This window comes from Periophthalmus magnuspinnatus, chromosome 13 (assembly GCF_009829125.3).
Source record: "Periophthalmus magnuspinnatus isolate fPerMag1 chromosome 13, fPerMag1.2.pri, whole genome shotgun sequence".
In the NCBI taxonomy this organism is placed as follows: domain Eukaryota; kingdom Metazoa; phylum Chordata; class Actinopteri; order Gobiiformes; family Gobiidae; genus Periophthalmus; species Periophthalmus magnuspinnatus.
In genome coordinates, this window is record NC_047138.1 from 14,767,989 (window position 1) to 14,792,130 (window position 24,142).

The 24,142-nt window shown below is 41.7% G+C and overlaps 1 protein-coding gene across 1 annotated transcript; it reads left to right on the forward strand.

The window, feature by feature from the left end:
• The first annotated feature begins 3,299 nt into the window (after nucleotides 1–3,299).
• On the forward strand, nucleotides 3,300–10,080 carry slitrk3a (SLIT and NTRK-like family, member 3a). The gene is made up of 3 exons (XM_033976423.2): nucleotides 3,300–3,389; nucleotides 3,790–3,875; nucleotides 5,968–10,080. The coding sequence occupies exon 3, from the start codon at nucleotides 6,027–6,029 to the stop codon at nucleotides 8,724–8,726; it is 2,700 nt and encodes an 899-aa protein (XP_033832314.1). The 5' UTR covers nucleotides 3,300–3,389; nucleotides 3,790–3,875; nucleotides 5,968–6,026; the 3' UTR covers nucleotides 8,727–10,080.
• Nucleotides 10,081–24,142: the final 14,062 nt, after the last annotated feature.

The following is a 24,142-nucleotide window of genomic DNA, read 5'->3' on the forward strand; positions in this document are numbered from 1 at the left end:
ATTAATATGCCTTGAACCTGCAATCTTGTATTTAAAAATGATTAAATTGTATGTCTATCTTGTTTTAAATAAATAAATAAATTCACTCATAAAAAAAAAAGCTGCAGTTAATCTAATACATGCTGGGCTTCTCCAAATGTGTTATTTTGGATCTGGGAATATCGAACCATGACTCCTCAATCGTAGTTCCCAGGTTCGCATGCATTTCCTGCTTTTCCCGTGCATTTTCCTGGCGTGCGTTTGAATGTAGGGATTGACCTTGGAGAGCTGCAGGTCTGGCGGGTTTGGGGAACGTGCACGGCTCCAACAAGAAGTCAATTTTTTTCGGACTTCACAGCTACATTAACTATAACACTGAAACACGTGCCAAACTCATCCCTGAGTGCAAATCCGAGGTCAGTATTTATGTGGGTTATCACCATGAATATATCAGCCATTATTATCGCCATAAACGTGCTAAAAGAAATATTGTGAATGAGGTTTAGGCAGTGGTGGAAGTATTCAGAAGTACTCAGTTTTGTTACTTGAGTCAAAGTACAGATACTAAAGCAAACAAAATGCTCAAGTAAAAGTAAAAGTATCACATGGAAAAATCTACTTGAGTAAAAGTATTCAAGTAGCCCTTTAAAAATGTGCTTAAAGAATAAAAAGTAAAAGTATTTTGCGCAGTTTTTGAGGTCTTATAAGGCTTCAAGTGTACTGATTTTGATAAAGATTTGTGCTGAGGTTTGTTCAACAGAAACAATTGAATCGACCCTTTTATTGTATAGCTGTTTTTATTTGTATATTTCTGTTTTATGACTATGAACATTTTAACATTAAACTCTCAGGCTTTTCAGCAGGTCTCACACAATAAAGAAAAATACTTTTACTTTTCAGTCCAATTCAAAAATGTTGCGAATTAGAAATGTAAAGAAATTAGAAAAGAATTAGAAATGTAGTGAAGTAAAAGCAAAAAGTATCCATTTTAAATTTGACTTCAGTAAAGTACAGATACTTAAAAATTTTACTGTACTACTTTTACTTCATTACATTCCACCAATGGGTTTAGGAATCATACATAACTCAAACTGACTGCAAAATGAACCACTAAAGTGCAGGAAATCACTTTGAATTCACAATAAAACTGTAATTCCTACGCATCCTCTATATAGAACTTTGTCCCCTTTGGTACATTTGTAAATGCTTTTGTTCATGGATTAAAAGCAGTTTTTCCTTTATCTAAATCAGGAGTTCTTAGCCATTTTCACCTTGCAGCCTGGCGTTTTCTGTAGCAGGTAACTTGGGGCCCAAACGTATTATATTCTTCTGATTTCACAGCCCTTAGGTGAGCGCTTGCGGTGTCGCTTTGGACCCTACAGTTAAGAATCACTGATCGAAATGATTACTGGGCAACTACAAAATTAGCACCATTGAAACAACACAGGAACAACAGAAATATGCAGAGAAGTTAAGCCCAACCAACAAGACCTATTGATTTGCATGAATTGCTCAAATGAACCTTCTGGAATGAATTTAGCGTTGACACCGCGGCTTAAGCTAACGCACAAATGTTACTGAGGTTGCATTTAGCAGCATTTATGACCAGTGACAGCCATCCCCATAGGGTCAGCCTCATCTGAATCTTAATGACGTGCCCAAGCAGTAAATCGCAACACATTTACAAGCGTACAAAAACGGTTTACCAGCATAATCCCCGGAATTCCAACGGTATTTTTTTTTTTTTTTGGCCTAATCCAGAGGTCAAAGGTCACGTTGGGAGATGGAACGTATGAGTGATGGCCTTGAGTATAGCGTATTGTGAAATGGTGACAGTTTGAGGCCAGACCGGTCGCCTCCAGCCATTATGTGGTTCTTGAAAAATCTGATAAATTCAATGTGCCGGGTTGCGATCGATACCTCCTCCCTTCTCCCGCAGGATTTAAATGTCAGTTAGAGCTGCTGCCTTCAGACTGTGAGCTGTAAATATACTGACCCAGGCGCTACTGCAATATATACCAAATCTTATGCCCCTTTCTAGCGGTTGCAGCAGTAGTAGTAGTACATTATACTGTTACTTTTTTTGTATTTATTCAGAAACTGATTGGAGCAGTTAAAGATCTATACAATACAGACCAATTAAATGGGTGGCGACATGAGAGGGTGTCAGAAAATGTCAGAATTCATGGGTGGCTACTTCTGCTTTTGATTTGAATTGAAAATGATTGTAATCTTTTTTTCTTTTTTTCCATAATGCTGTAGTAAAGTTTGCCAAATATCAGTGACTCATACATGCAATGGGCCGTTTTATCCTGAGTAAATTTGTCCACTGGCTTCACATAACGCACAGTATCTCAGCAGAGGTTCTATTCCTCAGTCACTTCTTTAGTTGTTACTTTGCATACATGTAGTGTGACTATCATCCCAGTGCAATCGGCCCGTGGATGTGTGTGCTCTCTGTTTGTGAAGTATAGAGTCGTGCTTGTGCGCTGTCGTGGCTCCTCACAACGCGGGCTTGTGTTGCCCGCTGGAGGCGAGGCGGGGGAAGACACGCACAGACGGAGAGAAGGGAAGGGAAGGGAGAGGTGTAAGCTACAGCGCGCGCTCTCTTTCTCTCTCTCTCCTCTGTTCGAACATCCACAGTCGCCGCTTTCTGCAAACGAGCGCATATGAACGGAGCCAACTGTGAGTTCCGCAGCGCTGACTTGTAAATACAAACATATTAGAGAGACTGTGACTGCGTCTAAACACAGCGGAAGTTTTAAGAGTATGGGAGTAGTCTTATTTCTGGCTGCCATCCACAGGTCTGTCGTTATTTCTTTATTTATTTGCCGAGTGCGCGCTCCCGTTGCGCTATCCGGAGCGCTCCTTCACTTCGCCTCCTCTCCTCCTTTCGATCCACAACTATAGCGCAGCCCATCACTCTTTTTTTTTATCCTTCCTCTCCTCCGTGTCTTCTCTCCATGACGCAGAACTGAGAGGCGAGAAATAATCAGAAGGAACATTCAAGACGTCGGTGTGATTCTCTCACGCGGACACGGCACAGCTTCCCCCCCCAAAAAAAGAAACCCAACCAGAGGACAGTGTTACCCGGCTTCACTGTTGAGGTGCGCACGGCTGAGAGGAAGAGGAGGAGAGAGAGAAAAACAGAGGGGAAAAGGCGAGGGGGTGTTGGTGGTGGAGGGAAGCGGACGGGCACAAGTCGAGCACTTGCATTTTAAGCAAACTGCTTAGAGGGGAGGGAGAGAAAAGAGAGGAGCGGAGAGCGGGATAGAGAGAGAAGGGGAGAGCGAGGAGGGGGAAGATCGCATTCCCATCACGTCTTCATTTCACTGCGAGAGGAGAAAAGGAGAGAGATCTAACAAGATTCAAACTCAGATTTTCCCGATGCTTTCCAATTGCAGCAGGAGGTAAGTGTTGCGCCTTTTTCCCGTTATTTGGCTAATCTGACGGGTGCGCGTGCCTATAGGTTTGCCATTCCACGCTGACCGTTTACTGCAAAGCCTTTAGACTCCCGAAAAAGCAGGACAATCCAAGCGAGTCTCGCGCAGAGCTGATCAATAGCTTTTATATTCGCTGTTTTCCTGCCAATGTCACGTCGGGAGGCTACTGCATTATGCTTGGCTCTATCTCCCAGAGTGGCTGCAAGGTTATTCTTAAGAAAATGTGTAAAAATGCCTTCTGTCCTGCTTTTCTCAACTGTCATATTTGGATTTAAGACGCCTCGAACCCTTCCATTGCGCACTGTTTTCTCTCCAAGCGCAGTGTAGTGGCCGTTTCTAAGCTTCATGTCACTCTCTGTCCTCTCAGCCCAGCGCAGGACGGCGAGCTGGACCCACCGGGCGACGACAAACGAACAGACCGCAAGAGGATATGTGAAGTTCCTGCTAAACTAAGTACGTATATAACACTCCACGCACACACAAAGCTCTCATGGGAATATAACACAGCACCCGATGTTCCTTTTCTCCTCTTTTTTAATTGGCTTTAATGTCCGTCTCATATATTTTTGACACCACGCCGGCGTCTTTTGATCCATGGAAGCGTCATAAGGAAATCCTAGGATTACGCACGGACTGGATGTCTGAGGATGCCTCTTTTTTTATATCTTTGACACTTCATTTTTGCCATTTTTGTGGATTACAATACGTGTTTGGCTTTTTGTTGCAATTTTTAAAAGATTTTACTGGGCTTTTCTGCCGCTTACCGCTGCTTCAGCACCATGGACAGCGGCACGGTACAAGCGCTTTCCTCCATATTGATTTTGCAGCGTGAAACGGAACAAGTATAGCCACTATAGTCTACTGTAAACATTTTAATTGTTAACTAAATATTACCAAAAACAATATACTAACTGTAAAGATACATAAAACACTGAATGCTCAATTAATTAACGTTTGCAAAGTAGCTTTTCAAATAACCTAAGCGCATGTTCACCCGTGTGTTGCGACTCCTCACAACACGAGCAGCAAAACGCCCGAAGTTGTGCTGATGTCATATTCTGAGACTGGCTTTAATGTCACCTTAAATGCGGCCACTCTGTCCCATTGATCTGCCGTCCATGTTGTGTTTAACGCACTGTTTAAATAATTAATGAGCACGCAACGGACCCAGTGGATTGCCTTTTTTGAAATTTTTGTATTTTTTTTATGTGCATGAGGGGATTGCAGTCGATTTTTCTTATTTCGAGGTGAGTGCTTTGAAAGACATCGATTCTATGCATTTGAAGAGGCTGACACCCAGTAGTCTAAAATTGGACTCTAGGGACCTGTTCAAACCAGTGAACAGTGTGTTTTGATTCCTCACTTCTGCTAAACGAAAGCTCTCTTTAGACGATTTTACACCTTGGCTGTTGACATGTTAAGTGTAACTCATTAACTAAAACATGCATTGAAACGCGTCTTCGAATGACTTCCATAAACCCCCCCTGCGTCATTGATACCACGTTCCATCCCTGTCCACCCTAGCCTGCTCCCTGCCTCAGCCCTCTCCCTGCTCCTGGCTTGACGTGCCCCTTGGTCCAATGCCTTTTTTTAAAGAGGGATTGAGCTCTGTATTATGTAATAAACACAGCTAACAGGGACGCTTTCTCCTCTCCTCACCTCTCCCACACCTGCTGTTTGCTTCATTTATTCATAGTGATAAGCATCTCTTTCGGGTAGGGGGGTAGGTTGATTTATTGCGACTATAGCACCATATCAGTTGGAAAATAAATGGCAATTCTCCCTATATATACAGTGCGGTTGTGGGACTCATTTGTGTTGCTATAGAAGCATCGTGTCCTCCATCCACAATATTTATTTTAGCTGGTTTAAAGTGGACTCAAATGTCATTCCATTACTCATCACCGCAAATCTCTTTTAAAGGTCCTATATTTTGCATTTTTCAGGCTTGTTACTTTCAAACACCTGCACATTCGTATTTCTCTTTGTATAATCCCAAATATTATTATTATTATTATTATTATTATTTTTATTTTATTATTTTTTTTATGTATGGAAAACAACTCAATACTAACTGTTAGGAACACAAAAAACACACCACTGTTGCCAGCAGAGGGAGCAATGACTCCAACTGCTGATGTAGTGACGAGTATAAAACAAAACAAGAATTTCTGGCATTATTTGGTTAGCTGCCAAGCGCCGTTTGAGTACTGAAATGTTCATAATGAGTTACTGAGGATGTGTGGACCATTAAAAACTCAGGGTGCTTCCTTGATTACCACCTGATGACATCACGCTGTGGGATGAAGCATTGTGGGTTCTTGAGATGAAGTGAGGCTACATTTGCGGAATTACTCTGGCGTGTAAAAAAAAACAAAAAACAAAACAACTTCAGGTAATTTTTTTGTCAAGGAAGTGCCAGAGCAAAGTTAAAAGCCACAATTAATGTATTTAGCCGTATATAGTCTGCGTTACGTTCTGTGTATGCGTTGATCTGTCTGCTTGCACTTCCGACCACTATCCCTCTACCTCTCTTCTGTTGCAGTGCTGTGAAGTGGCTCTCTCGCTGGAGCCGACACTTCATCTCCCCTGGTGTCGGCGAGGATGCTGTGGGTTACCTTGCTGAGCACCATAGCCCTAGGATGGAGCACCCCAATCCCACTTCTGGAAGACTCGGAGGAGATCGACGAGCCCTGCTTCGAGCCGTGCTACTGCGAGGTCAAAGAGGGCATCTTTCACGTCCACTGCGACAACAAAGGATTTACAAATGTCAGCCAGATCTCCCAGATATGGAGTCGGCCCTTCAAACTCAACCTGCAGAGGAATTCCATGAGGAAGCTCTACTTTAACAGCTTCCTCCATCTGAACAATGCCATATCCATAAACTTGGGTAATAATGCATTGCAAGATATACACGCTGGGGCTTTCAATGGCTTAGGAATACTCAAACGGCTATTTTTGCACGAGAACAAGTTGGAAGTTTTTCGGAATGACACTTTTCTTGGTTTAGAGAGCTTAGAATATCTCCAAGCGGACTACAATGTTATCAAAAGGATTGAGAGCGGTGCGTTCAGACACCTTCACAAACTACGGGTGCTGATTTTGAATGACAATCTGATTCCAGTGCTGCCCAACTACCTGTTCCGCTCCGTATCTCTCACGCATCTGGACCTGAGAGGAAACAGGTTAAAGACGTTACCGTATAAGGGCATGCTGGAGTATATTGGGCGGAGCTTGATGGAAATCCAGCTTGAGGAGAATCCATGGAACTGTGTGTGTGAGATAGTTCAGTTGAAAACGTGGCTGGAGAGAATTCCGTATACTGCGTTAGTGGGCGAGATCACGTGCGAATATCCGTTCCACCTGCACGGGAAAGACTTGCGAGAGATCAAACGCAGCGAGCTCTGTCCCCTGCTATCGGATGCGGAAATCGAAGCTAAACTTGGAATTCCGCGCATCCACTTCAGCAATGAAAATACATGGCCTACAAAACCGTCGTCCATGCTGTCGTCATTCCACAACACGGCATCGTCTGTGGAATACCGGGAAAGGACGGCCAAGCCCACCAGACGACCCCCCAAAGCCACAAAGAACCCGCCCACCCCACGTAGCATCTATCCGGGTTTAAATCAACCTCCCATAGCTGGCTACCAAACGAGACCGCCCATTCCAATCATATGCCCGTCCGGATGCATTTGCAATCTTCACATCAATGACTTGGGGCTAACAGTAAATTGCAAAGAAAAAGGCTTTCACAATATTTCCGAGCTCCTCCCAAGGCCGTTAAATGCCAAGAAGTTATATCTAAGCGGGAATCTAATCCAGAAAATCTACCGTTCCGATTTTTGGAACTTCTCAAGTTTGGATTTATTGCATTTGGGGAATAATCGTATCTCTTATGTACAAGAGGGGGCCTTTATCAATCTGCCCAATCTGAAAAGTTTATATTTGAATGGGAATGATATTGAGAGACTAACTCCAGGGATGTTTAGGGGGCTCCACATGTTGAGTTATCTTTATTTTGAGTATAATGTCATCCGTGAGATCCAACCTAACTCCTTCTCCCTGATGCCCTCCCTCCAGCTGGTTTTTCTTAATGACAACCTGCTCCGGACCCTCCCCGCTGATGTTTTCGCTGGCACCAATCTTGCACGTCTCAACCTCCGTAATAACTACTTCCTATCCCTGCCCGTGCGTGGCGTTCTGGAGCACCTCACCTCCCTGGTTCAAATCGACCTGCACCAGAACCCCTGGGAGTGCTCCTGTGACATCATCCCCCTGAAGCAGTGGGTGGAAAAGCTGTCCTCAGTTATTGTGGTGGGTGACGTCATCTGTAAAACTCCAGAGTTTGCTTTTGGCAAGGACCTCCGCTCCCTGGAGGTGGAGGTGCTGTGCCCTGAGCTCAAGTTATCCGGGCCCTCGCCTGTTCTACCGGGGGACGATGTGAGTGGAGGGGGCTCTAACATGGGAGAGGCGGGAGCCAGGGGAGCTGTGCCTCTGTCTGTCCTTATCCTCAGCCTGCTCATTCTTTTTATCTCGGCTGTGTTCGTGGCTGCTGGGCTTTTTGCTTTTGTCCTCCGCCGCAGGAAGAAGCTGCCCTTTAGGAAGCGTTCAGAGGTGGATCTGACAGGGATTCAAATGCAGTGCCGGATATTTGAGGATCCGCCAAGGCCAAGTAGTGCGGGAAACATCGCCACACCGGAGAAGCCCACTCCTACATTACACACTCACAGTAGTCACTCTCATGCCCATGGGCACGTCTATGACTACATCCCCCACCCGGTTACTCAGATGTGCAACAACCCCATCTACAAGCCCCGCGAGGGGGAAATCGCAGAGGAGGGCCGGCAGTTTACCGAGAAGAAAGACAGTGGCAGCAGTAGCAACAATTACAGAACCTTATTAGAGAAAGAGAGAGAGTGGACCTTGGCCGTGTCCAACTCTCAGCTCAACACCATCGTCACAGTGAACCACAGCACTGCTGAGATGGCAGGGTTCCACGAGAATGGAGGGCTGTGCCCCACTGTCATCGACAGTCAGAGGCCCACCCCCACTGTGGGCTTCGTAGACTGTCTATATGGGACCGTGCCCAAACTAAAGGACATGCATGTGGCGCATGCGCACCCACCAGGCATGCAGTACCCAGACTTACAACAGGATGCACGACTGAAGGAGACGTTGCTTTTCACGGCGGGGAAAGGCTGCTACCCCGATCCGTCCCAAAGCGATTACCTCGAGTTAAGGGCCAAACTTCAGACCAAGCCGGATTACCTCGAAGTCTTGGAAAAATCGTATCGGTTTTAACATGTTTAGCCAATGGGAAAAACAACTTTTCCACCATCAAAAGAAGTGACCCAAAACAAAAAAGCAGCATGAAAATAAATGAAATATTGTATTACAGTTACAAGTTTCCCCCCAAATTTCTTTGGTGGAGAGGCCATTCTCAGATATTTCAATGAAGTGCCTTTTTTCAGAGTAGCCAGCAATGTCAACAACCGTTATTTTTCTAATACAGTATATAAATATCTCTATATGCTCCAGTGAGAGCCACATATGTATACGAGGGTAAAGCTGTGTGTGAGTAAAGCCTTGTGTGGTGACAGCAGACACACAGGAGCAGGACGTCTCCTTGACTTGTGCTGGTGTTTGTGGATGTAGCCTACACACAGAGAGAAGGGGACTGCAGTGTGCTGCATGCACTCGCTCCTGAGGCCGGGGGGATTACAGAGGACTACCACGTCACATACGAACAGATACACTGCTGTGTTCTATTTAATTTTTATATCTTATTAATATGGTTATTACTCTTAACAAAGACTTGTGTCTATATCAGGGTGCTTCTGGTAAAGGACGCGCCGACGCACGGATGGTAAAACATTTGTGAATATTATTATAAGACAACACTCAAGGTTTTCTGGATACCCATGCACTTTGTTAAGATCCCCCTTTCCCATTCGCTTCTGCATTCCCCATTGTCACCCACTAACGGCTTTGTAGGAGGCACTTTTAATGTTTTCTCTCACAAAGATTTGAAGAAAAATGTGAATATATTTATTCTGTAATTTCAGTGAAGAATTTAATTGTAAAAGGTAATGTTAAATCAATGTATAGTGATTATGCGTCTGGTATAGCCTTCTTAATAAAAACAAAGTCTTCAATCAAAACAACACAAGAGGTTTTGAAGCCACGGAAACTTGTGTGTTGGCACATTGTCTGTTCTGGTGCACTGTTGGCAGTCAGGCAGAGCTGCAGAGACCAATAGAGACGAGTCCAGGGCAATAACTTGTTAATCAGCGAAGCACCTTGTTATTTTGGCAGTTTTTAGACTCGAGCTAGTCCGTCCCATCACCACATGTTTAGTTAAGACTGCACAGCATTTCTGTTTGGTGGATGGTTCTACGAGACACAGGAGGCAAAGTGGGTCATGCTGTGATTCTTTAATTATATAAGTAGCTACTGCAAACATAGACTCATAAACAACTATTAGGGAGAGTGAATGACTGGGAGCGTAGGGTTGCAGTGCTGCACCAGGCCACTAGAGGGGGTTAAAAACGATTTGATTTTGTTTTCTCCAATGATATCATATGATGCTATTCATTTGTTCCTTTGACCCCAACCTGCAAAGCCTGCCAATGGTATATAAACAGTACAATATGATATACAATGTGTCCATGCTGTTTTTTGTTCATTCGCGCTTATGTTAAAAATGTAGTGATTTGAAGAAAATACAAGTTTTTAAAGCAAAATGTCCATGACTCAACAACATTAAAGCGATCCCTGATATGTTCAACTTGTTCATGGTTTAGTTGTTGTGAATTTTTTGCTGTTTGACTCATGACAGGAATCCATTTTGCCAGATATTAACATATTGATATTTGATTTAAAAATGTATCTGTTGGTGAAGTTATTGTTAAAGGTCCTATACTACGCAAAACTGACTCTTGTGAGCCTTAAACCATGTTAGAATGTTGTTACTTCGTCAAAAAACATGCCTGGATTTGTGTTTTGTTTCATTCACACATGTTTGAGTAGTAGTTTTATTTCTCTGTTCCACCTTGTGATGTCATGACACATACATTTTCAAGTAACTCCTATGTTTTACCTTTTGTTTAGCAGAGATTGGCAATTCCAAGGCTGAAATTATCCAAATGATTCTAGTGAAGATTTGAAAACACAGTGGAAAGGACAGGCGCAATATCTCCCAACTTATAAAATCCCAATGCAACCACAACTAAAGGCACTAACAAACTACCAACAAAGTCATATAAAAAGCCAGAAGACTTATCAAACTTATCAAAACACTGAAGGTAACCGACAATTATTAAGGGCAGCAAATAGCAATGTTCCAAACCTGAGCAGGTACAACCAAAAATAAAGGCAGCAGATGATTGAATTGCGAGAAAGGACTAGAAAGATCCAGTAGAACCAAGCTGCCAAAGTATGTTACCGAATAAAGAAAAAACAGTAACCATAAAAAGGAGATTTAACTTTTGACTTCCTGTATTACCACATGACATCACAAGGTGGAATGGAACGGAGTGCTTTCAGTTTGAGAGCACTCCTAAGCCTAAATATGCAGGGTTTGTGTGTTATACATGTGCGAATGAAACAAAACACAACCACAGGTATGTTTGTGATGAGGAAACAACATTATAACATAGATCAGAAAATAGCGTAGTACGGGCTCTTTAAACTTATTACACTTTTAAACTTACACCATTACAATTTTGAATCAGTTGGATGTTCCCAAACGTATTCTTTGAAATCAAGTGCAAAATTGTATCACTTTCTTGCAGGACAGATGCACAATCCTCCTGAGTCTTTAAAAATACGTCCTCATTTTACATAATGTGATTCCACTGACTGATTTGATTTCTGACTACGTTCGTCTGGGTGAGCTGGGGTCACCTTGTAAGTAACGCATATAAGCCTCCTGCATGTAAGGAGTCATTTCATTGTTTTGTAAATGTGGTTCTTTTGAGTATCTTCATAGCTTGTTTGTTTACGATAATGGTGCGTGTTCGGAAGATCAGAAAGGGACATTTCAAATACTTTTATGTGTATTTGAATATGTAGAGCAGGTATAATTGTGTAAATCCCAAAGATGGATACTTTTTAACCATATTCAGTCATTTGATTTTTTTCTTTTGAATAAACATAATTAAATCAGATATGTTGCCTGAATGCATGCCTCTTTTTAGCTTAACAACAGTAAACGAAATTGGATTAAAATGTAAGTTATGGTGAAGGTGCACTTGGAAATTTGACGTCTGCATTTGACCCATTCTTCAATGCTGCTGGGGCAACCTGTCAGGAGGGTGCAGTGGGTCCATCTCCAGATCTTGAGCTAGTCTTGCTCAGGACTACCTTAGCTGGAGGATTTTAACTATTTTTCATGTTTGGAGTTGATGTAATGCAATTTTTATGTTGAATAGTTGGAAAAAGACTTGCAATTTATGTCCAGTTCAGTTCCCCAAAGTTTAAAATATACGGATTTATATACGAAGGCCATTTCTGCTGGCCTTCTTAGCAAAACCCCCAAACGAAACAGAATCGATATGTAAGTTCATTTTTACTCAATCCGGGTATGAGTAACACACTCAAACCATCATGATTAGATTAACTGGATTTAATTTTTATTTCTTCATTTTAAAAAATAATTGAATTTTGATATCTGCTCTGTTGCACCTGTATGCTTTACTCCAAATGCAATAATAATGTCCACAACATTATTTCCAACTGAACCACATTTACAAAAAAAAAAAATATATATATATATACACACACATTTTTAACCCTTTAAGCCTCAGTTATGTTCTGTTCCACTTATTGCGTGCTTTATACCAGCCCTCCCTCTCACACCTCCTTCCCATTTATTCTCTGCTCAGCGCTTACCCCGTGCACTCACTTTGATTAAAAACATAATGCATTCTTTCTGTTCACCCCAAACCTTCACCTCTTCCTCGTACCCTTCCCGTTGAAAAAGATGACTAAATAAAGTTTTGGGATCATTTTGCTGTATAATTCATGGCGACCATTTTATCCTCTGTCATCAATTCCTAAATGGGCTTTGTCCTATTACGCCTTGCTGAGTGCTTCAATACACATAAATCCTGTTGTTATCCTATCTCCGAGCGATTTCGAAAGCGGTGTAGTGGGTATTGTGGCGTCAGAATCGAGCTTAAACGTGAGTCAAAGCATTATTCTGGGAGAATAGCGTGCACTTTATTGAAGATTTGGAAGCAGGTTTTGAGAGCAGTGGTTTACATTACGGTATACCCAACAGTCAGTTTGGTTGATTTGTAGCTTGTCATGAGATTAAGTGTGTTATGGAATGGTTTAATTGTGCTTTACAAGAGCTTAAAGGTGCAGAATGGAGCATTACGGTGAGGGGTCCATCACCCACTTGTCTCCATGGAGATGTGATTGCTTTGCCAAGAGTGACCTGCAGTATTTCAGTATTGTGCTGGTTCAATTACAAGTGTTTTTATTGTCAAAAAAAAAAAATACCTTGAAGAAGAACGTGCATTGATTCTGTGAGCGGGCTTGCCTCTCCACAGATCTGACCTGTAACTTGGCTTTATGGTGTCACCTGCTTGTCTTCATTCATGGGCATAGATACGTTCGATGTTGTATTGTAACATTAACATTACAGGCAAAGCAATAACATCTCTATATACACGAGCAGGTGGCAAACTGTCCATCCGAAATGTTCCACAGTGCACCTTTAAAGGTCCTGTATTACACAAACTTGACTCTTGTGAGCTTTAAGCCATGTTATAATGTTGTTACCTTCTCAAAATATACCTGTGTTTTGTTTCATTCACACATGTTTGAGTAATCCTTTATTATCAATATGTCTACATCTCCAAAGCTCTGTTCCACCTTGTGATGTCATGAAGTGGTAGTTTTCAAGTTAACAGCTACCTTTCACTTTTAGTTCAGTAGAGATGAGCAATTACTGGGCTGAAATAATCCAATTGATTGTAATGAAGGTGTATGGAGTTTAAAAACATAGTAGAACATGAGTGTTTTCTGTTTGAGAAAAGTACGTAGCCTAAACATGCAATGTTTGTGTGTTAAATGTGTGAATGAAACAAAACACAACTCTAGGTATGTTTTTAATGAGGAAACAACATTATAACATAGATCAGAAAATAGTGTAACATGGGCCCTTTAAGTGAAAAGGACTAGGTGAAGTACTAGTATTAATGTGTACAAAGTGAAAAACAGTTTATCTTGTTGATTGGTTGGTGGTTGGTAGTGAAGATTCAGAGGCTGAGAAGGTTGATGCTTCTACTGCTACGTGATGTGATATGCAGTTAAAAGCAGAGCAAAGAAAGTGCATTTATATGAATGGATTGAAAGGTCATTGGTTGAGCTGTGAATATACTAGGCTGTGATTGGCTGAAGTAAGGACATAAGAACAGGGCAGGGAGAATTTACACTGAATTGCAGTGGTGGAAGGTAATGAAATACAAGTAGCGAAGTACTGTACTTGAGTAGCATTTTTAACTGTACTTTACTTAAGTGAATTTTAAAGTGGATGATTTTTACTTTTACTTCACTACATTTGAGAGCAGGAATCTGTACTTTCTGCTTCACTACATTTGTTAACTGGACTAAAAAGTAGAAAGTTCTTTTCATATGATTTGAGGGGTTATTTTTATCATATTTGCCGTAACATTCTGACTTTACTTTTCGAGTTCAAGCCTCGGCTTTGAGCAAACAAAAATAAACACACAAAATTCATAAGAAAAACAAATACAAACAAAGGTATTGTTACTGTTGACCAAAATATGTATATATTATTTTAATTAATACAGCAAGTAACAACACTTATACAATACTTTTACTTTTTACTCTTAAAGTACATTTTAAATGGGTAGACTTTCACTAAAGTAGATTTTTCCATGTGATACTTTTACATGTACTTTATCAACTTTACCTCTGTATCTGAGTACTTCATCCCCCACTACTGAACTGACACTTTAGTTGCATGCTAGTTTGGTGGTTCAATATTTCTTCAACAGTTCTGTAAACTTAAAATAATGACATTGTTTTGTTGGTGATGGGGTCAGTGTAATGGGGCTAGGACAGTACACAAAAATACACTACAAGACATGATACACATACAATTACGTAACAGTTTCGTAACATAATTTTGTTTTCGTGGCAAATAAGTGAATAACAAGTAACAAAGTAAAAGTAGTAAAGTACTATACTTAAGTACAAACTTTAGGCATTTTACATTACTTAAGTACATTTTAAAGTCAATACTGCATTTGAGAGCAGGTATCTGTACTTTCTACTCCACTACATTTTTGAGCTGGACTGAAAAGTAAAAGTATTTTTTATTATTGTCTGACACCTGCTGAAAAGGCTGAGTTTTTTTTTTTAAATAATTATTATTTTTTTACATGTACATCATTTGAGAGAACAACAAAAAAAAAAAAACAGCTAGAAAAAATGGATTCAATTGTTTTTGCTGAACAAAATTCAACACAAATCTGTATCAAAATCATTGCAAAGACCTCAAAATCTGTGCAAAATACTTTCACTTTTTACTCTTTCACTTAAGTTGATTTTTTCATGTGGCACTTTTACTTTTGCTTGAGCATTTTTTACCCCAATATCTGCACTTTTATTTAAGAAAAAAAATTGAATACTTCTTCCATCACTGCATAAGAGTTGTAATATCTATAACGTGTATAACTTGTCTTTATCCATGTATCATCTGTGAGGCTCATTTACATAGTCGTTAGTAGTTTGTTTAAACCAAGTCATTTACCAAAGAGCTTATTACAATATGAGATCTGTATCTGTTGGCTCCACTGAATTCTGATTCCTGATTGGCTGCGAGATACAACTCCAAATCTTACCTTGGCTGTAATAAAGCCTAGATTTAATTAATGTACCGATTACCACAACGAGTAACCATAGCAACTGAAATGAGGCCCGCAAGAAGTGATATTAGACGGTAAAATGCCCCTCTGCTACTGTGTTAAAACAAATGAAATTGATGTCTTTTACTTACGATTTGTGAGCACCATTTTAGATTTGTCGAACTGGGATAATTTACGAATAGCAATTTGGAGATGTTGTTAAATTGTATTTTAAAACCAGGCAGAGGGGCGGGCGAGAATTCTATGCTGGATTTATTAGCGAGTAACATGTTGTGCTTGTTTGGATTAGTTTCTGCTGAAGTGTCAATGTGAGATCAATAGCTCATCAATGGCTAGTATCATTGTCGTTCCTGGTATTAGCATATTAGCAATAAAATGTAGCTACCCATATGCGATTTCACTGTGCGCTTTCAAGACTGTAACATGTAGAGATATACAGTTTAAATGCACTACAACGTAACTTGCTGGTGGAGAGTCCGCTTTGTGCTTGTCCCCATGGAGATGTTATAGCTTGGGAATGTTCTGCAGTGTAGTATTAATATGATTTATCTTCAGGATCAAGCAGGCAACAGGCCAGGATACAGTCAAATTTGTGAAGAAGTAACTGTCAGTAAGAATGCACGTTTTTCAAGATTTATTTATTTATTTGTTTTTGTTTTTTTGCAATATAAGTAATAAATAAATAAATAAAATAAATGAAGATAGTTAAGTTGAATAGGCAAAATATAATCACCATGGAGACAAACAGGTGGCAGATTCTCACCCAAAAAGTTGCACAGTCCACCTTTAATTTAATCCAGGCCAGACTATTACACTGACAATTTACTGATTGCCCAACTAAACATAAAGCAACATATAAATAGCGTTAGAGCAGATGATGCAGAGGATAAGATTAGAATACTGCAGATGATTAACTGTGCCACTACCTGAAAATACAATTCCAATTATAACTTTGACATCTGGCCATTACTTTGCGATATTTATTCATCTTCACAGTTGTACCTCCTCCTATTAGTCTTAACAAAACCTTCCACTGTCAATACAAGCACTTGACATGCTGTACATAACGAGTCTCATTGTGACACGCTGCTTTCCCTCTGTACAAAATGTCTGCCTTCTTTGTATCCTAGACAACTGGCACCTTTAGATGTCTGCACTCCCGGGGAACGGATCCTGCGTACTTTAATTACCCTTGTCACCCATCTTTCACACCTTAGCTTGGCCTCTTAATCGATATGTATTTTGGGTCGCATTGATTGCAAATGATGCATTGTTTGCCACCCTCGCTTACTTTGTGGAAAACTGGGTAATGAGTTGCCGTGCTATAAATGACTTTCTCTATCTACAGCTTAGAAACACTGGGGAGCTTATGGGAACATATAGTAGAATAACGCTAACGTAATAGGACTTAATAGCTAGATTTAAACCCAAAGAATTACACACAGTCTTCCACTGGCTTCTTGATGGATGATAAAGCCGCGGCTATTAGCAGGACTCTGGCACGGCGCTAATGGTAAAATACAAGTGGTTGTTTTAGTATGGAGTGGGTATGATTGGGTGGTACTTCCGCTGTGGTCCCGGGGGGCTGGACCCGTATGCGCTTTGGCGTTATAACCCACGGTCTCTGACACCTGGGGGGGGGCTACCAACTGACAAACAGTTGGTAGCTGTATAGAACTGAAATAATGCATTGCTGCAAACTAACTCTGTGACTAGAATTATTTGGAATATAGGAAAGTTTAAAATCATATTTTATTTTGAATAAAGGAAAGTTACAAATGTATGACTTTATAGACCGATTAACTGCAGCTTGATTTGAATTATTTATTTATTTAATTATATAATTGCATATCATTGTTTATATAATGTACACATTCCTTCAGAAAACAAAGTAATGTTAAAAAAAAAGCAGTAATATGTACTGTTATCAAATTGGTGATAAATTGTACACCTTTATGCCTAAAATAGTAGCTGAAATTGAAAAGAAGTTGATATTTTAAAAATATTAATACACTGGTCATGTTGGAAAATGTCCTGGCAATAAAGGTGCAATATGTAACTTTTCAGGTGGAAATGAGCCAAATTCGTGTTTCAGTGGAGATGGCATTGCTTTGTCTGTGTGACAGCAAACAAATCTATCTTCATGGAGACAAACAGGTGGGACCATCCACCAAAAAAGTTAAAGTTTACCTTTAAGACTAGTTAACTAGTCAAATACTGGTATTTTATTTAAAACATTTAGTATAGTCAACCTAACCTTTACATAACCCATGATAATATCAGCCATATTCTTTGGTATTTGATCCCAATTCACACCTATAATTTTAAAAGTAAAAGCAGAATCTTAATGTTTAATTTATTACAAATGATACACCCACACATTACAAGTCCTGTCATGGTGGTATTACTTCATTATTTGTGACTCCTTAAAGTAAAAATTGGTAAAAGAATTGTTGTGAGAGCATAACTGATAGAAAGCACATCCATGCAGAGTGTTAAGCGGAGGCCGAACCAGAGGGTAACAGAATGCGTCCTCACCGCGATAGGACGTGTCATTTAGTCTGAGCAGCCATTCTTCGAGCTCCTTTGTCCCTGAACGACACCATAATCGCCCAATTAGCCAAACTTGCCTTTCCAGAGAGCGCCTTGTTTGAAATAGGCAGCGTGACATTTCTATTTTGCATAATGTTTGTGTATGCGCAGTGGCCGTCATGTTACGTGTGTGTTCTAGCATTTGGGAAGCGGGGAATTATCTCCGGTTTGCTGAAAAAGCCAATCTGTCTGAGGCCACAGTGCTGAAGCTGCAGTATACGGCAGGTGTGCCATAGAAAGAAAAAAAGTCTAGGTTTGTGAGTCCAGGAGGGAAAAGAAGAGAGATTTTTAGTTTCCGAGTGGCTTGTTTGAGTTGTGAGATTATGCTGATGGTTAAAATAACTTTGTGCATACGTCTTTGTACTGTCACGAAACGCAGTGTGCAGTGTTAGTTTAGAGAGAGGTATTGTTGGGTAATTTAAAGTTGTAGCGGATGAGGTGTGTGTCATAGCAACCAACTACACTGCAAAAAGTAATATCTTGGTAACTTACTTGAATTAACAACCTATTTTTATCGTTATCAACCATAACTACATACACCTAAAATAAGAAAATGGCAGTACCATGGAATTAAAGTAATATATTGCGTTGCTTGGCCTAAGACGTAAATGTTTTGTTCCAACTGTAGATGGCTTTACTGGAGAAGGCAAATCTACTCAGATGAAGATAGCATGTTTGCAGTGTAGGCTTTACTGGGAGTTCTTTACACTTGCAAATGCTGTTTCTACAGTAGTCCTTGATTGTGTGAGATGCCAAGACGGTTTACGGCTTTACAGACTTGTCAGATTAAGGACTTACTTGGGTTTAAACAAATGTCGGCGAAGTTTTCCCTGTTGTTGTTCTGTAGTTCCCCTCTGAGAAATGCTTTTGTAGAGGAAATTAAAAAGGGGGATTTTACTTCTATGGGGTATTAACTTCGAACACATAACATATTTAGATCACCGTGTTACCTTTTATTGTTTTGAAAATGCTGTATTCGTCGAGAAGAACATATTAACATGTTTTAGAAGTTTTAGTTTCGTTTTTTTTCCCCTTTCGGAGTGCTATCACAACACAATCAGCGTTCATCCCGCTAATCCCGCATCAGGTTTGTCAAGTTGTTGTGTAGTTTTGTATCTTGCTTTTGTATATTTATGGAGAATTATCATGTGGGAGCATGGATGACGTAGGCTTGTGGGCAGAGTATTGAACAGAATCTTACAGCTAACCGTAAGAAGGGTCCGAATAGGGCCTGGGAGAGTTCGCTAAATCACTGAAACATGCATGGATGACATCAAAAACCTCTCCAGGCATGTTTTTCAGGGAACAACATTGGTAGATACATGGTAGATACATACTCTTTTGTATAATACTCCCTCTTACCTGCTAAGTAAATATACACAGTATTCTCAGCAAAAATAGGTGCCGCAAAGCCTGAGTAGTTGTGGATTTAAGTGTAGTCTACAATTTCTTTTCTTCCAACGAGTAATTTTTGTACATTATCTTGCACTTAAGTACTAATGATGGCTGGCTATACCCAGTCATCATTTTTATTATACAAGCTATTAGTTGTAAGGAACAGAGAATACACATTCATTTTGTGTTGAACATTGAGCGAACATGCTGAAGGCTGAAACACATCACTCAAATATGGCGCAGTGCAGGATCTTAACTGACCCAGTATGTTGAAAGAAAACCAGGGTAGGGAGGTGGGGATTGTGCAGAATGAGAGAGGTAGAGAAAGAAATATGGATGGCAAAAGAGAGGGAGAGAAAAGAAAGAGTGGTTCTCTGTCTGCATCCATACCTCCGTGAGCTACATCTGCACTGTTTGCCTTGTGAATTCTACATCCCTGGAGATCCTATAGCCCACTCTGTAGTCTGAAATAAAGAAAGAGAGGGAGAAAAATACTGCAAGTTGCGAAAAAGTTGCAGTCATTTGGGCAGTTCAGCAACATCAGCCTCTGCGTTTGAGACGTAGCAAATTTGTGTCGTTATAGCGGTGGAAAGGAGGGGTATTATTTCATCAAATCAGATCTACAGAGCAGAGTGTCCCCGGCTGGCATTGTGGACAGAACACGAGAGGCTGGGTTCCGCAGTGTGGGGCCTCTCTGTGTTCGGTGATGTAGTGTCTGGAGAGTCTTAAAGGAGCGCTGCAGTGGTTAAGCCCGGGGTGTACTCTGTGGCCACCTCTTGTGCTTTTTTTTATGAAATTGTTACAGATGAGCTGACATTTGCACAAAGCCAATAATGTCTGTCCTCCCTAGACTCCACTGCTCAGGCTCTGCACAGTGTATCTATTAGCTAAGGGTTTTGTGGAGGTTATTTTATGTGAAAGTTTGAAGATTTTACATAATGTTTCAGATTGTTTCATGACATTTACAGCTGTTAAAAGTACACTAAGTGACTTTTTTTGGTGGAGGACGTGCTGTCGGCTTGATTCCATGAAGATGATTTTCCTGAAATGTTCCACGATATGGAATTAAACTTAACCCATGCAATTATTCAATTACAGGTGTTTTTTATTGGCCAAAAATGCACTGGAAAACATGCTTATGCTAATTGCGGTCACTTGTCCACAGATTTAACCTGTAACTTGGTTCATGGAAATAAATAAGTTTAATGCCATACTGTGAAACATTCCAGGCAAAGCACTAACATCCCCATACAGACAAGCAAGTGTGGGATCCTTTTTCAGAAATGCTAAATAGTTCACAGTTTACATTGGGTAAAGCCCAACATTACAAAGTCCAGTTTTAGTACATGGTTGTGCCACAGGGAAGGGCATAAAAACGTAACCCAAAACATTATGCAACTTGTCCTGGATGGCCGAACAGAGTTAAGCTAAAGAGAAAATAAAAGTCAAATTTTATTTGACAATAGATCTGGAGATCTGGCTCTTCTGTGGGGTACAAGTTGCCTTTGCCTTTGGCAGAGTTCAGTATAGGCAGTGGGCACCTGGGGACAAAAGTGGCCACTGCCACAATTTGCAATTGTGAAAATGATCTGCGGGATGTGGATAGCAATTCATAATCAGATAACTGTACTGGCACTGGATATGCCAACAGGTCCATCAAAATGTGTGATAGTATTGTCCTTGAAGTTCCTTGTTTGTAAATTGCAATAGAAATGCTACGTACAGTTCCTAGATATTGTAGACTTAAATGCAAACATTTTCATGTGACTTTGCTCTAGGCCAAATCCCAACCTAAGCTTGCCTACAACCCTTTCCACTAGTGACAAAAGATTTTTCTATATTTCATGGAGAACACAATACACTGAATATTCTAGGTGACTGGACTGTCCTATCCTCTCAACATGTGTCTCTCGCCACTTCTCTGTACTCATGTCCATTCATGCATCCTTGATTCAGACCTGCTGACCTTGTTGCTGGTCTCGGCGGTTACGCTCGGCTGGGTAGTATCTCCATGACACTAGTTTGGTGCTTGTACTCGATGCTTTGCCTCAGATGACACGCTCAGAGTCGCTGGGGGCCTGTGTTGTGTGTGCGTCGGCTGTGTGTGGGAGAGAATGTGTGGAGGTTTTTGGCCAGGTGCATTGCTTTCTGGAGAAGATTTCGTCACAGTAGCAAGCGAACCAAAAGAAAAGGGTCAAAGTAGTTGAAGTAACAGACTGTTCTTTGAAGTCATTGTTTAGTAAGGCCCTTGGGACTGTATAAGCTATGATTAGTTGGAACTGCCTTGTAGCTGGTAGGGAATTTAGGTCTATTAAAGCTCCTATATTATGCAAACTTTACTCTTGTGGGCTTTAAGCCATGTTAGAATGTTACCTCATCAAAACATGCCTGGAGTTGTGTTGTTTCATTCACACATGTTAGTAAATCTTTATTATTAATCTGTCTACATCTCCACTCAACTTGCTTTATTCCACCTTGTAATGTCATGGAGCTGTAGTTTTGAAGATAACTATATTTTACCTGTTGTTCAGTAGAGATACAGAGTTTAAAAATACAGTGGAGCGCTTTCTGCATTACCAAATTACATTACAGAGTGGGGCTTCTGAATGAGGCTTGGATAAGCACAGCCCGAAAGAACGACGTGAGGTCAACCTCCCACTGACCCACCACCTGCAGAAGAATCCTTAAACGGCCGGTGCAGAGAGATATGCAGTTGAAGGCGGAGCCTCAACAACCGCACTGTTGGAGACTAGGTCTGGGGATATGGAATACCATCTTGCTTTGGGGGAAGGAGCCTGAGCTGGTGTGGGACATTGAGTGTTACTGACTAGATATAGTTGAACACACCTTCACGCACAGCTTGGGCTCTGGAACCCAACTCTTTGAGAGGGGCTGGACTCTCCACTTCTCTGGCGTTGCCTATGGGGAAAGGCGGTCAGTTGATGTGGGCTTACTTATTGCCCCACAACTCCTCAGTGAATGAGAGGGTTGCATCCCTGCACCTTCGGGTCAGGGAAATATCTGTCACTTTTGTGTCAGCCTACGAGCCAAATGCCAGTGCAGAGTACATGCCCTTCTTGGAGTCCTTGGGCGACGACAGTGACACCTGGACAGAGGTGATCAGGAGGTGTGGCCTCTCTGGTTTGTACCTGACCCGTGTTCTGTTACTGGACTTCTGTGCTAGTTACAGTCTGTCCATATCAATCACCATGTTCAACAAGGGTGTCCATCAGTGCACGTGGCATCGGGACACCCTAGGCCGGAGGTTGATGATCATCTTGGTTGTTGTGTCTTCTGACACTCGTGTCTTGTCATGTCTTGGACACTTTGGTGAAGAGAGGGGCAGAGCTGTCAACCGATCACCACCTGGTGGTGTGTTGGATCCGCTGACAAAGGAGGAAGCTGGACAGACCTGGCACACTCAAGTGTATCGAGAGAGTCTGTTGCGAATGGTGGGAATATATTGTGGAACTCCTCTGTGGCTGAAGTCACCGAGCCAGTTGGCAAGCTCCTCGGTGGAAAGGCTCTGGGAGTTGATGAGATCCGTCCTGAGTCTCTGGATGTTGTGGGCTGTTTTGACTGACATGTCTCTCAGCAACATCACACAGCGGTAGGGGACAGTACCTCTAGTTTGGCAGACAGGAGTGGTGGTCCCTCTGTTTAAGAAAGGTGTGTTCCAACTACAGTAGAATCACAGTCCTCAGCCTCTGCAGTAAGGTCTATTCATCCTTGTCGCGGAACACTGGACCAGCTCCATGCTTCCCATTGGGTGTTTACTGGTTTGCCAAACCAGTCCACATGTGCCCTTTGCTAAAGTGTTGTCCAGTCCCTGAATGAATAACCGGAGCAGGAGCTGGTCACATTGCCATTAGTGAGTCAGACTTGTTCTCAGTGCATGTTGGACTCCACCATTTCTAGGTGCAGTCTGGGGTTCCAGGGGTCCAGCTTAGGGATCACAGGATCTCATCTCTGTTGTTTGCAGATGATGTCCTGATGGTTTCATCCAACCAGAACCTGCATCATACACTGGGGCAGGTTGCACCACAGTGTGAAGCGGCTGGGATGAAAATCAGTTCTAAACAGGAAAAACCCTCTCCGAGTGGATGAGGCGTCCCAGCCTCAAGTGGAGTAATTCAGTTGCAGAGGCAAAAACTCGAGGTTGGGAGGAGTTCGGGGAGGCCATGTAGGAGGACTATCGGACGGCCTCAAAGAGATTCTGGCAAACCGTCAAATGCCTCAGGAGGACAGTGCAGGCGGAGAGTTCCTGACCTCGACTGGGGATGTTGTCAGATGATGGAAGGAATACTTTGAGGATCTCTTCAATCCTACCGTCATGTCTGCCAAGGAGGAAGCAGAGACTGGGGACCCGGAGGCAGACTCATCCATCACCCTGGCTGTAGTCACTGAGGTGGTTGGAAAGCTCCTTAGTGGCAAGGCTCCGGGGATGGACATGATCCGTCCCGAGTACCTTAAGTCTCTGAATGTTGTGGGGCTGTCTTGCCTGACACACCTCTGTGTGGTGATCGGGGACAGTGCCTGTGGAGTGGCAGACCGGGGTGGTGGTCCCTCAGGTTAAGAAGGGGCACCAGAGGGTCTGTTCCAATTATAGGGGAATCAAACTTCAGCATTCCTGGTAAGGTCTATTTTAGGGTATTGGAGAGGAGAATCCGACCGATAGCAGTGCAGTTTTCATCCCGGTCATGGAATACTGGACCAGCTCTATACTCTCCATCGGGTTCTCAAGAGTTCATGGGATTTTGCCCAACCAGTCTACATGAGTTTTGTGGCACCTTTGGCGGGTACTCCAGGAGTATGGGCCCTTGCTAA